Source organism: Diabrotica undecimpunctata, chromosome 1 (genome assembly GCF_040954645.1).
Source record: "Diabrotica undecimpunctata isolate CICGRU chromosome 1, icDiaUnde3, whole genome shotgun sequence".
Taxonomy (NCBI): domain Eukaryota; kingdom Metazoa; phylum Arthropoda; class Insecta; order Coleoptera; family Chrysomelidae; genus Diabrotica; species Diabrotica undecimpunctata.
The window spans coordinates 15011139-15026292 of NC_092803.1; the positions used below are offsets into that span (position 1 = coordinate 15011139).

General features: G+C 32.1%; 1 protein-coding gene across 1 annotated transcript; it reads right to left on the minus strand.

The window, feature by feature from the left end:
* Nucleotides 1-7961: 7961 nt before the first annotated feature.
* On the minus strand, nt 7962-13837 carry LOC140445121 (uncharacterized). Its single transcript, XM_072536957.1, has 2 exons — nt 13413-13837; nt 7962-9771 (listed from the first exon to the last, which is right to left on the minus strand). The coding sequence occupies exons 1-2, from the start codon at nt 13642-13644 to the stop codon at nt 8873-8875; spliced, it is 1131 nt and encodes a 376-aa protein (XP_072393058.1). The 5' UTR covers nt 13645-13837; the 3' UTR covers nt 7962-8872.
* Nucleotides 13838-15154: the final 1317 nt, after the last annotated feature.

Here is a 15154-nt window from a genome sequence, read left to right on the forward strand (position 1 = left end):
CTCTCCGCTACGGAGGTTGGCAATCATCATTGCTATTCGTATCTTTAAAGCTGTTGCTCTAAATAATTGGTTAGATGTGCACTGGAACCAGTCTCTTAAATTGCTCAGCCAAGATATACGTCGTCTCCCCACGCTTCCTTTGCCCTTAATCTTTCCTTGGATAATTAACTGGAGCAATCGGTACTTTTTCCCTCTCATCACATGACCAAGATATTCCAACTTTTTTCTCTTGATGATGATCAACAGCTCCCATTCTTTGTTCATTCTTCGAAGAACTACACTATTTGTTATTTTGTCTGTCAAAGGTATTTTCAAAATTCTTCTGTATATCGACATTTCGAAGGCCTCTAGTTTATCAGTATTGCTCTTGTTTAAAGTCCAAGTCTGTACTCCGTTCAGCAGTATCGAGAAGATGTAGCATCTAACCAATCTCATTTTCAGGTTTAAGTTAATGTCATGACTTCCCAGATTGTCCTTCATATTAACAAAAGCAGCTCAAGCCTTTCTAATTCTAGTTTTTGTTCCTTCTATGATGTCATTGTGGTTATTAACGCTTGTTCCCAAATATTTATATTTGTGCACCCGTTCGATTTCGTTATTGTGAATGTACAGGTTTGCATTCAATCTTTGTTTTTTTGAAATAATCATGAATTTCGTCTTCTTGCCGTTTATTAACCCTTTTTCTTCACTAGCTGTGACTACCTTGTTTAAAATGGCTTGCAGGTCTTCTACTGTCTCCGCCATTAAAACCGTATCATCTGCGTATCTAATATTATTAATTGGTTGGCCGTTAACTTTTATCCCAATCTCTTCTTCCTCCAATGCTTTCTACATAATTTCTTCCGAATAGAGATTAAATAGCATTGGTGACAGCACACATCCTTGTCTAACTCCTTTTTTAATTTGAATTTCATTTGTTGTGCTATTTTAGATGCGTGCGACTGCCTTCTGATTATAATACAGAGTAGATATTATTCTTATATCGCGAGTGTCTAACTGTTTAGCTTCCAAGATCTCTAAAAGTTGGTCATGCTTGACGTTATCAAACGCCTTGTTGTAATCAATGAAACAAGCAAATACATCTTGATTCACATCCAAAGACCTTTGTGTCAAGATGTTAAAGGCAAATAATGCTTCGAGAGTTCCATATCCCTCCCGGAATACAAACTGAGTTTCTCCGATATCTTCTTTCAATTTTCTGTAAATTCTATTGTGAATTATTTTGAGGAATATTTTTAAGGTATGGCTCATCAGACTGATCGTGCGATGATCACTGCACTGCTTAGCATGTGCCTTCTTGGAAAGAGGGACAAAGGTTGATCTTAGCCATTATTCAGGAATTATACTGTTTTCATAAATCTTGTTAAATAAGTCTAGTAACAAATGGATTCGATCTTCATCTATGAACTTTAGTATATCCGCTGGTAGCTCGTCTGGTCCTGGAACTTTGCTATTCTTTGATGACTTCACCGCTTGCATTACTTCTTCTTTGCTTATTTCTGGACCTGCGTCCTCTGGAAAATTATCACAAGGAGGCTGCCTTTGATCGTCAAACAGTTCTTCTATGTATGTCTGCCAATGTTTTAGTTTCTCCTCTGTTTCCATTATCATGTTCCCTTGTTGGTCTATAAGTACTGTCTGCTTCCTGTTTCTCTTGTTGATCATTTCTTAACTTTCTTGTGAAGATAGAACGAATCATATTTGGCTTCAAAGTTTTCAATCTCCTTACATTTGTCTTGTAACCATTGTTTTTTAGCGTCGCGGATTTTTCTTTTGATCTCTGTGTTAATTTGCTTATACTGTTCTTCATTTTTGCCTTTCGATAGTCTTCGAGAATTCATCAATAACAAAATTTCGTCACTAATCCATTCTTTCTGTTTCTTTGGTTTTTCTCTCTTCAGAATATTTTTAGCGGGCTCCAGCACGTTCTTTTTAATAATGGTCCAGTGTTTATTAATGTCTAGTTCTGGTATTTTCTCTGTCTTTTCAAGATTTGCCTAAATGCTTGTTTCTACCTGATGTTTAATTACCTAACTATCTACCTATCATACGATTATGCAAATTTGATAAAATTGACGTATGTCAATGAAATTAATTGTCTTTATTGCTTATTTATTTTACCTGTGCTTTATTTACAATTCAAATTTTTCTTATCCATAATACAAATAAAAGGACTGAAAAGATTTTTTATAATAATGTGGATGGTTCTCATAAACAGCTTTTTCTCGATATAAATCAATTATGTAAAAACTTGTTCTTGGCTCGAAGATATTTTAAACTTTTGAGTCAACATTAAATTATGCAATTTTCATGCTATGCAAAACAGATTATGAAACTGCGCATGCCCACGCGATATTTCCATGGAATATATCGTCGGTATACTGCGAAAACCAGGTAAATGACAAATTTTAAAATATTGAGTTAAGTATACCAAAATTCTCAGCTTTTTCCGCTCTACATACAGGTAAAACCAAATAAATGATACGACTTACCATTCAGCAGATAATTTGTGTAATAAACAAATAAGTTACACCTAATCAACTTTTCGTTTTCAAATAAAACAATATATCGCTACTTACTTCCATAAAATTAAAGTTCTGTTGCATGTAAAACAAAGTAAGCCGACATATATTATTATGCCGGACAACAATATATTTCTACTACTGCAAACCATATTCAGTAAAAAGGTGATAAGTGTCTTTAATACATTTTACGTGTATGATTTATTAAAATTTCTCTTTCATATCGACTAGTAAAAATCTTTAAGTACACTTACTTCATTCTACCTGAAAACGGGTTGAGTTAAAATTTAGAAATGGTTACTAAGCTAAACCCATAAATGATCTTTATAACACATACACAGATAGAATAACTGAAGACAACAGTTCAATTGTTGATGATTCTGAGAACAATATAGTCTCAATGATGGAATCCATTTTTGATATTGACTTTTCAGATGTAGACCCCACATATCAGCCAAGTGAAGAGGGATCGCTCTCTCTAGGAAGTCTATATGATTTACACACTTTGATAGCCTAAATAATGAGAAAAAAGATACTGAAATAGGTGCACCCACGAACAATTTAGTGTCAACTGAAATAGCTAGTTGGATATTAAATCTACTTCTTGACAAAGTATGGAAAGACGTACGTCCACTAAAACGTTGGAGAAAAGCTAACCCCAAAGATTGGGTAATAAATGTCGCAAAAAGGAGGCGTGCTGAGGGTTTGCCTTATAAGATAAAAAAAAGACCATAGACCAGCAATGCCAAAACCAGTTAATTGTTCAGAGTGCTTTTACAAATGTGCCAGTTATTTCAGCGAAGATTACAGACAAAGACTATGTCGTGATTATTGAAAGTTAGAATATATAGGCCAGAAACATTTTCTTATTGCACGTATTAAAACGGAGCCACCAAAGAGAGTCGTTGCAGTCCGTTGAAGTTTAAAAAACCACGTGCATTTTCCAAAAAGTGTTACTTTTCTTTGAATGGTCAAGACATACAGGTATGTGAGAAATTTCTTTGTAAGACACTTTGTATATCAGAGTCGTTAATACAAGATGTTGAAAGAAAAACTGATATTCTAGGCTGTTATGCAGATACGGATAAAAGAGGCAAGCATACACCGCCAAATAAAACAAGCAGTAAAACTCGAAAAATAGTGAAGGCTCATATTGAGTCTTTTCCAACCATGGGCCCACATTATATTCGCCAAAGTTCAAAGCGTAAATATTTGGACAAAAATTTAAGTATAAGAAAAATGTACCAACTTTTTATAAATGACTATGTGCAGAAGAAACTGGAAGGTGTTAGCGAAATTACATATCGAAGAATATTTTCTAACGACTATAATTTAAGCTTTTTTGTTGCTAAAAAAAGATCAATATTTAGTGTGTAATAAATATGATAGGGCTAATCCAACTGTCAAATCGGATTTAGAAGACAGTTACAGAGAACATCAGAAAAGAAAAGAAGTATGTAATCTTAAAAAACAAAATGATAAGAAAAGATCTAATGAACAACGGGATTTTGTTTCAGTTACTTTCGATCTACAGGCCGTACTACAGATTCCAAGTGGATTGACTGGAAAACTATATTATTCTCGAAAATTATGTGTCTACAATTTGTGTGTATATGAAGCCGCATTACCAAATGCAGCTTACTGTTTTGACTGGTCAGAAATTAACGGTAGACAAGGAAGTTCTGAAATAGAAAGCATTATACTCCACTACTTATCAAAATGTGTTCCAGAATATGTAAGTGAAATAAGTTTATTTTCTGATACCTGCAGAGGACAGAATCCGTTTAAATATTATTGAACACAAATTTTTAGATTCTGGACATTCCTATATGGAAGTTGACTCTATGCAGAGTAGTAACGAAACCGCTAAAAAACACAGATCTATCTATGGGATGCCAGATTACTTGTCTGTTTTTCAAAATGCAAGAGAAAATAGAAATATTAAGGCTGATGATAAAAAAGTATGTATAGAACTATACAAATGTAAAGAATTTAAATACTACGACTTTTATGATTTAAAAAATGTGTCACACACTTTAATTAAAAACCGGACAAAAGACCAAAACGGCGAAAAAATAATGTGGTTGAAGATAAAAAGAATGAGATTCGTGAAAGGAGAGACAAACAGAATCTATTTTAATTATGACATGTCAACAAGCTTCAATTATTTCCTTACTGATACTGCACGGTAGTCAACAAGAAAAAAGCACGCCAAGTTATCAACTAATTCAAGCAATCTTGAAGAACTTAAGCGACTTTATGATGCACATTTGAAAATTAGCATAGCAAAAAAGAGAGATTTGGTACAGCTATAAGCTAGTAAGGGAGTGATACCTAAGGAATATCACGGGTGGTATCGTAATTTGAAAACGGGAAATGATGTAACAAACATCTTGCCAGAGCCTGCTTTCAGTGACGAATCGGACGAGGAAGCCTCATAATAATAATATTGTTATTATTATATTCGAAATAAATTTGATTTTTTCTATAAAACTGCCTGTCATTCATATAAACAATAACTATAACTACACACAGCTGTTAATAAAATTTTCAGGGAAAACCAGTTAAATGTCATAAATATCGACTAATACCTTAAAACATTGCTATTACCTAGTAAAAGCCTCGATCACAAAACTGGACAATATTATACTTGGTTTATAATGTTTGTGTTAAATATGTTATTTGAAGAGTAATTGATTTATCTAGATTTACAGGTAAATACAGTTAATTGATAGCATTTCCAACTTAAATTTAGGATTAGTCAGATAGGTGTCTCAACTTTTTCAAACTAATGATAGAATATCATTTCAGATATATGCATCTTTCACTAGAATACCTAATATCAAAAACAAGCTGACTGCTTAATTCACAATATAAAACTAAACTTTAAAAACGTTTTTTCTCGATTTCGGTATTTCGACATTTACCTGGTTTTCGCAGTATACCGACGATATGTGCTATAGTCGGACAATTTTCAATTAAAGGTGACTAATCTACAAATTGAACTAAGAGCTAACGGCAACCATGTTAAGTGTCAGAAGTAAATTCTTACCGGGGTCATTTTTATTGTATATGCTTCTCCCATGTAAATGAGTGAAAAAGTAAGATAGTCCCATAAAATTTGCCCCCGTAACAATATTAATTCGTGCGATTCACGAGAGTATAGACAAGTTCATTGAATAGTTCGAAACATCAGTAAAGTATCAACATTTTGCTGGTCTATGTATATTTACGTTCTTCGAAAGAATGGGAATGAGAGAAATATGATATTTTATTCGGTCCCATTCTATATGTGCATACGCGTAGTGTGTTCTATTTCTTGGGAAGATATTTATTAAATAGACTATTATTAATTTTAAAATAGTTTTGAGGTAAGTAAAGTAAATTTGAAGTAAGTTTATTCTTTTTGTAGTATTAACCCATTAACAACCGATACAATAAACAAAGAGAAATTTTACAATTAATTTATTAGATTGGATTAAAAACACATAAATTAAGACTAATTTACAACCGAAAAGATTGTTTTCCGATTTTCAAGGAAAACCAGTACAATTTTTAATATAGGAAGATAATGTATCTTAAATTTAATGTAAATTAAATTTTAAGGTGAAAATTTTCGAAACATTCGGGTAGATGTACTCTACACCTTTTATATAAATAAATAGTATTACTTTTGCACAATCCTCTCTTTTTGTAATGTGGCCACTATACTCCAGTCGTCAGAGATGAAAATGCCAAAACAAGCTGAATTAAGCCAAGCATATTAGTTTTGGGACCTTAAAAAAGATGCAAAAAGTTTACCACTTTTACCTTCGAGCTTCCCCCTAAAACCAACCTCGCAGGGGGGCAAAAACGCAAAAAAAATCAATTTATCAAAAATCAAAAATAAAAAAGTAGCTAAGATAATTTTAAACAAAAATGTTGATAACCATTTTTTGTGTAGAATGAAACGTTCTCTCAAAAATAACGTTTGAAGCGACCGTCGATTATGCATGTCAGTTACGCGCGCGACATCAATGTTCAATAAAATTTGTATCAGCTCGACGGTAAAAATTCAATATCTTTTGATTAAAGTGACCTATCGACAAAAATCAAGATGCGTCTTAAAGGTAAAAAGTTCAGCTTTCGTATTTTGCCGCAAATAAATCCAGATTTTATACAGGTGATAAATAAATGAACGTGGCACGTTTTTGCCATTTTTTATGATTCTCACGAGATCAATACAATCTATCCCTTTCATTGACTGGTCATTATGAAGTTTCGATAACTAGAGCCTAACCTTTAAAACTTATAGACATTTGAAATATGCTTAAAAAACGCTGGATTTAAACTTTCACACAACAAACGATCTAAAACAATTGACACTTTTTTTTTTCAATTACATTAGTACCTACGTTTTTCAAAAGAACATAACTGTTGCAATAAACTACACCCAAAATCGTCTTCTAAACGCATTTTCAGTGACGTGCGATCGTTTGTAATGTAAAAAATTAAATTCTGCGTTTTTAATTCATATTTCAAATGCCTCATATCTGGAACCACAACTCAAAATTGAAATTTTATGTCATAGGTTTTTGCAACTAGTGCAAAAAATATTAATTTAACTTTCATGGCGAAAAATAACCGTTGACGCCCTAAACTGACGCCTATGAGCGGTACTAGAAATTTGTAATTATTGGAATCGACCAGTGGCGGCTTTTGGGGGTAGGCAGGATAGGTCGGGCCTACCCAATAATTTTAAGAGCTTTAAAATTGAAAAACATATATTCAAAAATTATGTTAATGCATGTAAATAACTTTTAAATGTACTAAATCACTTAATACATTAGCGTCCGTTAAAACAACTATGTTATTATATTACCACAGAGCACATCTAATCGTATTCAGGCATTTTAAATATCATTAATAGGCCCGATCGGAACTTACCGACCCAGCTCACATAAGATCCCCGTACAAAAAGCGTTTGAAGTTAAGCACCTTGCCGGACAACGTTTTATATTGTCGTGTTTATGCTTGCTGTTTAGGCACCAGACGATCGGGCCTACACCGACCATCGTTGTCACTTGTAACGTAATTATCGAATTGTAATATAAATTTTCTTTGAAATTGTGATAAAAAAATATGTAACATAATCTATAATTGTAACATCTTTAACAAACAACACAATTGCAAACAAGTGCATGGTTGCCCAAATAAATTTAAAAAAAATCGTAAAGTTTGAAAAAAAAGATTCCCACTCTCACAAAAAAAAATATGTATTTCACACACTGGCGGCTACAGAATTTTTTTTTGGGAGGTCATGGATCTTGAGGGTGATTACTTTTCTCTGATGCCAGGTCAATTTTAGTCTTATCACCAATAAGATAAGTGGTTTTTCAAATATTTTTAGGGGGGGAGGGCCATGACCCCTCCCTCTGGATCCTCCACTAATTACACATAGCTATAAGTAATTTGCTGGCTTGGCCTACCCAAAATTTTACCACACCAGCCGCCACTGGAATCGACTCAACGTTGAAAGATAAATAATCGTACCAGTTTTAGTTTTTCAAAATATAAGCGTTCTGGAGGTATTTAAAAAAGTAGTTCTAGTTCCCTTAGGAAGCATTTTCGGACTAGGTGAATTGGGTTAAATTATCTTTATTTGTTTATCTGTATTTATTTGGTTAAGTTATTTGAGAAATCTCTGGTCTTCGTTTGTCAGGAGAGTTTCTGGACTGTATAATTAAAATTCGAAAACTTATTATTTATTTTCCACCAAGTCAATTTACAATAGCTCATACACATATCTATCATTATTTGACATTATATAATATTACAAAATATCTTTCGGGCTATTTCCTACCTGAATCCACTTCGGAGATTGAAAGCTCTGAACTCCATCTGTCACAAACACTCAGATAGTAAATTATGATTTATATAATACTACACCAACCTCCAAATTTCTTCTTTAGGTGCCGTCCCAAATGTAGGTTGACGATGACTTAATTAGATCAAATTTCGGGTGATGAAAAACTGTCTCATCCTTTGAAATGGGTTTCTGGCCAGTTTTATTCTACATTTGGCTTGTTGTTCTGAACCTAAGGTTTCATTTACACAGCAGCGTAGATCAATTATTAGGCATTTACTAATATGTTTCTGTTTAGAGTACTCACGTTTCAAATCATAGACTACATCAAATTATTTAAAAGAAATATCTTCAGTGTGTAATCGCATTTAAAGTTTCATAATAAATACTTAGAAAGAAAACTGCTTAAAACAAATGTCTCATGTGTTTTTCTTCACTGTCCACTTTCAGACGTTTTTTCAACTGATCTTCTCGACTTAAATGCTTAAAACAAATTTCACACTTGTTAAGATTTTTCTCCAGTGTGTACTCTCAAATGTGTTTTCAAATGACCTACTTGACTAAATTGCTTAAAACAAATTTCACACTTAGATTTTTCTCCTGTGTGCACTATTAAATGTGTTTTCAAAACATTTGCTTGACTAAATTGCTTAAAACAAATTTCACACTTGTAAGGTTTTTCTCCAGTGTGCACTCTTAAATGTGTTTTCAAACTACCTGCGTGACTAAATTGCTTAAAACAAATTTCACACTTGTAAGATTTCTCTCCAGTGTGCACTCTCAAATGTGTTTTCAAATTATTTGTTTGACTAAATTGCTTAAAACAAATTTCACACTTGTAAGGTTTTTCTCCAGTGTGCACTCTTAAATGTGTTTTCAAATTACCTGCGTCACTAAATTGCTTAAAACAAATTTCACACTTGTAAGGTTTCTCTCCAGTGTGCACTCTCATCAAATGTTTTTTCAAATAACTTTTAGTAGTAAACTGCTTAAAACAAATTTCACACTTGTAAGATTTTTCTCCAGTGTGCACTCTGAAATGTTTTTTCAAACTATATGCTGTAGTAAACTGCTTAAAACAAATTTCACACTTGTAAGTTTTTTCTCCAGTGTGTACTCTCAAATGTATTTTCAAATGACCTGCTCGACTAAATTGCTTAAAACAAATTTCACACTTGTAAGATTTTTCTCCAGTGTGCACTCTCAAATGTGTTTTCAAATGAAATGCTTTATCAAATAGCTTAAAACAAATTTCACACTTGTAAGGTTTTTCACCAGTCGCAACTTTCATATTTTTATTTAATGTTTTTCCTTTGGAGTGTTGACTTGTATAATTTCCATCTTTAGATGAATCTTCAATTAGTGTCTCCATCATTTCCATTTTGTGTTCATCTTTATGATAACCTAAAAGACAAACCAATTATAATATACATACCTATTTGAGTATAAGTAGAAATGAATGCAATAATCAAATTTCAACACTTTCAATATAGTGTGTAAAGATGCATATACTTATGCAGACAGATTTTTTTTATCGAGTATATCGTCCACTGTGATATTTTTAACTCAGCAGCAACTCTCTTCGCTTAATTATTAAGCGAAAAAGTTATAGAACTGAAACGTGAAACAAGAAGCTGCTACGTTTGGTCTACATATAAATGAAAGCAAAACAAAATATATGGAGTGCACAAAATCGAATGAACATGAGAATCTGAAGGAATGAATGAATCATTTCCCTACCTAGGCTCAATAATAAATGACAACAACAACATCAGTCAAGAAATATAAGCACGGATTCTTAGCGGTAATAAGTGCTTTTATGCATACAAAGACTTAATGAAAAGTAAGTTACTGAATCGTGAGTCTAAGCTGAGAATCTACAAAACAGTAATTAGACCAGTGGTCACATATGGATGTGAAACGTGGACCCTCTCAACCACTGATGAAAATCAACTGAGAATATTTGAGCGCAAAATACTAAGGAAGATATTTGGACCAACCCAATGCAGCGATAGTTCGTGGAGAATTAAAATGAACCACGAGCTGGATGAACTAATGCAGAGCGCAGATATTGTCAGATTTGTAAAATCACAAAGACTAAACTGGCTTGGTCACCTAGAAAGAATGCCAGATAATTGAGCTGTAAAAGTAGTCCAGAGATGGAAGCCCCAAGGAAACAGAACAAGAGGAAGGCCCCGTAAAAGATGGATAGACGACGTAGAGAGGGATCTTAAAACCATGAACATCAGGCAGTGACGAAGGAAAGTATCCGACAGGGCAGAATGGGAGAACATTGTTAAGCAGGCCAAGACTCACAAAGGGTTGTAGCGCCATTAGAAGAAGAAGAAGCAACTCTCTTAAAAGTAATTATTTAATAGTAACTGGCTAATAAACATGCATTTAATATTTTACATCTTGAACAGATGTAAGAGGCTTACAAAGCTCCTTCATTACTTCTGTCTAACTCAAAATATTCATATAAATTTAACACAAGTTGCTGTGCTTGGGAATTTAGCGTTTTTCTAGGCATATCTTAAAAAAAATATAAGTAATCTCGAAAATATTCAACTAAGTTTCCATTCAACAGAACTATAGCCAAACTCATGTAGTATAATGACCACAAACCATACATACTCTAGTATAGTATGTATGGTCTGTGATAATGACAATTTGTAGATCAGAAAATATTACTTTTCTTATTAGCTTAAAAATAAATACTTTTATTCATGATTTCATGTCGTTCATGATTTTTTAGTAAAGTCTTGTAAAAAAATAGACCAGGAACCAGATATCGTAAAACACATAAAGATAGGACGTCTGAGGTGGGTAGGCCATGTAATGCGGATGGAGCAAACCGACCCAGCTAGAAAAACGCTCCTTGATAGACCTATTGGTCAAAGAAGAAGAGGAAGACCCAAAACAAGATTCCTAGATAACATAGACCAAGATATGAGAAATATGGAAATACGTGCTTGGCGGAGGAAGGCGATGGATAGGGACGACTGGAGAAAAATTCTTGGGGAGGCTAGGACCCACACAGGGTTGTAAAGCCAAAATGATGATGATGTAAAAAAATAATGGTGTTAGTTATTTCGCAGTAAACTATACCAATACATATTGATACACATATAATATGTACATTTAGGTAGTAGAACGTTACATCAATAAGTTTCCTTAAAAATATTTAAAGAAATTTTTTTTAACGAGAAAAAGGATCTTTAAAATTTGTTCCTGATAGACCCCAGCCGTGGATTTGTGTCACAAGAAAGTCACCCGTGGAAAGGAGGGTCAATTGTCCTTTACTTTTATTGCTCAACAGACCATGTAGGCTTAATACTAAAATACAAACAAATCCGTAGCATATTTCAAAAATATACATATTCTCCATACAACTAGCTTAGAGTAGGCATCGATAGTAAACAGTGTACAGTAAAATACCTTTTTGCAGAATTAGGCTTATTTGAATACTGACAACTGTCACATTAAAAACACTAAATTATACTACCTTCAACTGACCCTATTTTTGAACAAAATCTTGCAAATACCTAGGTTTTTTTTAATGCTAGCTGAATTAAAGCTAGATTTAAAATCTGAATTTTCCAATCTAGGTTCATGATTATCATCAGGCACTTGATTTGGTCCTTGAACAGGTAAATTTCCTGTCTTGTCTGATATTGATTCACTAATTGAGTTCTCTAGTATATTATTTGGACTTATTTTCATCTTTATTGTTTAGTTTAGTTTAACAGTTTCCTATTTAGTGATGTCTAAATTTTTGGTTTTCAATGCTAGATTCACAGTTTTCCATACAACTCCCTTGTTTCTTTTAACTTGACCATTTCCTTCAGGTTTATATGGAGTTGTTCTACTTTATGTTCCTTTAGAGTGTAAATAATTAAACTCTAGTGAAGTAAACATCGAGTTAGAATCTATGGAGAGGGCATTACATGACTAAAAACGACCTCACTTCGGCCATATTGTTTTGCCACTTTTGACAGATCGTATATGTTTATTTACGTTTGTTATTTTTCGAATATTTTTAGTTTTATAATACTTTTATAGAAACTGTAATAATATATTGTGATAGTGCATAATAATGGTTTCTTGTTCTCAACGTAGTTGCAGTGGCAGAAGCAATGTTAATAAAAAATCTTCAGGAATAACGTTCTACAGGTTAGTATACAAATATGTAAACAAAGTAATGGCCCGTACTTCAGAGAATAAATTAATAGTATTTGACTGTATTAATTTATCTTTATGTATAATATATCGTGTTTTTAGTGTTTACCGCGGGATAAATAAATCATAGTTTATTAAAAATGTATTGCACTTTTTTAGATTATCATTAAATCTTGTGATTAACTAGTCATATTTTTATAGTAGTTTTAATATTATTGAGTCCGGCCATGATCCCACCGCCATATTGATATCACAGTTAGCCACGCCTACCTACGCCGTTTTTAGTACATACGTTAATATGCTCATAGCTTCTCCATAGATTCTAACTCGATGGAAGTAAAGCTAGTTCCCCTGTCAGAATGTATATATGTCAGCATTTCATATAAACAAAATAGTTCATTCAAACATGATTCAAAAATTCAAGTCTGACTACATGCATCTGAGCATGGAAAAGCCCATGGAGATCTAGAAAATTCATCAATAATTGTAAGCATATAATGATAGCTTAATTTCTAGAAGAACTGGTTATTGGACCTTTAAAATCAATGTTCAATCTTTCAAACTGAGCTGTTAATTTGATTAAATGTTTATCATCTTCTTTCTTATAAAATCTGGGTTTCATTTCTGCACAGATTGGACAAGAGGTAATTACTTGTTTAATTTCATTTACAGAATAAGAATAAGGTATCATTTAAATAAGCACTTAATTTGTAATTATCTTATATATGCGCCAATATTAAATTGTATTCTTAAAGTTCAAAATATTATTAATATTGTTCTGAAGATAGTTTCTTGTAGCATCTTAATGCAATTTACTATTTTGGAAATAAACCACAATTTTACTTTAAAATTAAGTTGTTACTAACCTTTTTCAGTTTTTTGGTTTTCTTCAAATGGGTTTATTTTATTTCCATGTTCTATTTCAGTATTTATATGATATTTCTTTAAGTCCAAATAATTATATGTGTTATGTATAGTTCGCTTATTGGATTCCTCCCGAATTTCACATTTAAAGCCATCCAAAAGAGCACCATCCAATTCATTATACTCTATTTCTAGTTTACACGTTTCCTCGCTAAATTCTTGTTTTACTTCCATTTGATTACACCATAGATAAATAATATTTAGATATTAGGATTACATACACCACAGATGCACAGAATACACCAACCACCAACCTTTCTAATATTATATTTCTTCAGTAATATATATTCTTTATCTATGATTATATTATTTTTCTTTTTAAACTCCATTCGCTTAGCTCCGACAAATTTTGACAGATTCATTGTCGGAAACCTACAACCAAAGAAGATAGACGCTTATAGAAGACCAGTTCAAATGGGCGATTTGGTTACGGTTTAAGAGGGTGGCTGCATAAACTCACAGCGTGGTGCCGTGGCCGTCGGCTTAAAACTATCTTGAAAATTTCATAATGAAATATGTAGTTAGGGGGAAGTGGGAAAGGAGTACGAACGGGTAACTTTGCATCTACGCCTAAACAAATTTCGATGCCATTGATTTGCAAACTGTCTTTTTTTTTGTTTTTTCACAATAAAATCTTTATTTTCAATATATTAAATTGTTAAATTTTTAATTTTAAAACTTAAAAATGTATGATATTTACAATATTCAAAGTATTTATTTTTTTAATTGTATAACTTTGAATTAAAAATTGGTTTGTTCCAACACAACGAAAAAAAGTCACATAACTTTTTATTATACTGTTTTTCTGCCCAGAAATTAACGAAACAATTTTAAAAAATTTCAATTTAAAAAAAAAGTATTCAATGAAACTTTTTACTAAATTATGAAATTTTCCATTTCGCCAAAACTTCCATTTCATCCATAATTTTTCAATAACAACAAAAAGCATTCCTGATTTATTTTTGAAATAACAAAATAAACTTTAACAGTACATTTTAATGAATAGTACCTATATGTGAAAGTTTTTACGCTGTATGGGTACTATTTAATCTTGTTTTAAAATAACAACTAATAGTATCTAAAACATAATTTTCACAATGAATGAATATTGGTGAAATTATTACAATATAGTCTTAAACTGATTTATACTTAAGATTTGTACATATTTCAATTAAAAATTTGAATTATAATAATTTTTCTAAAAAGATTAATTTATTAAAAGTTAAAATAATATTATTTTCTTAAAACAATTTTATAAAACGCAAAAATTTAATCCTATTCTACGACCACGCGGCATCTACATATAAAAATATCTAAAGTTGCATTTATTGCCCCACTCTTTCATATTTTAGAAGCAAACCGCTCCTTAGTGGTACCACGTGCAACACGTGCGTTCCACTCGTCCCACTTTTCTTTATCTATGTCACATCTTTTGCTATGCTCAAAAATAACAGTGAAAAATTCTTCTATAAGCGTCTATATTCTTTGCTACAACACAACAATTCCTACTTCTCAGTATTAATAGCTCAAGTATCCTGCTATTACAGACTTCTTTCTTTAAAAAAAGAAGAGTTATTCTAAATAGTCGAAGTGTATACTAAACCCATCAAATTTTGTGTAGTATATATTTAAAAAATATATATTTAGTTGTTATAATTTAACATAACTATTTATTATATGGTGC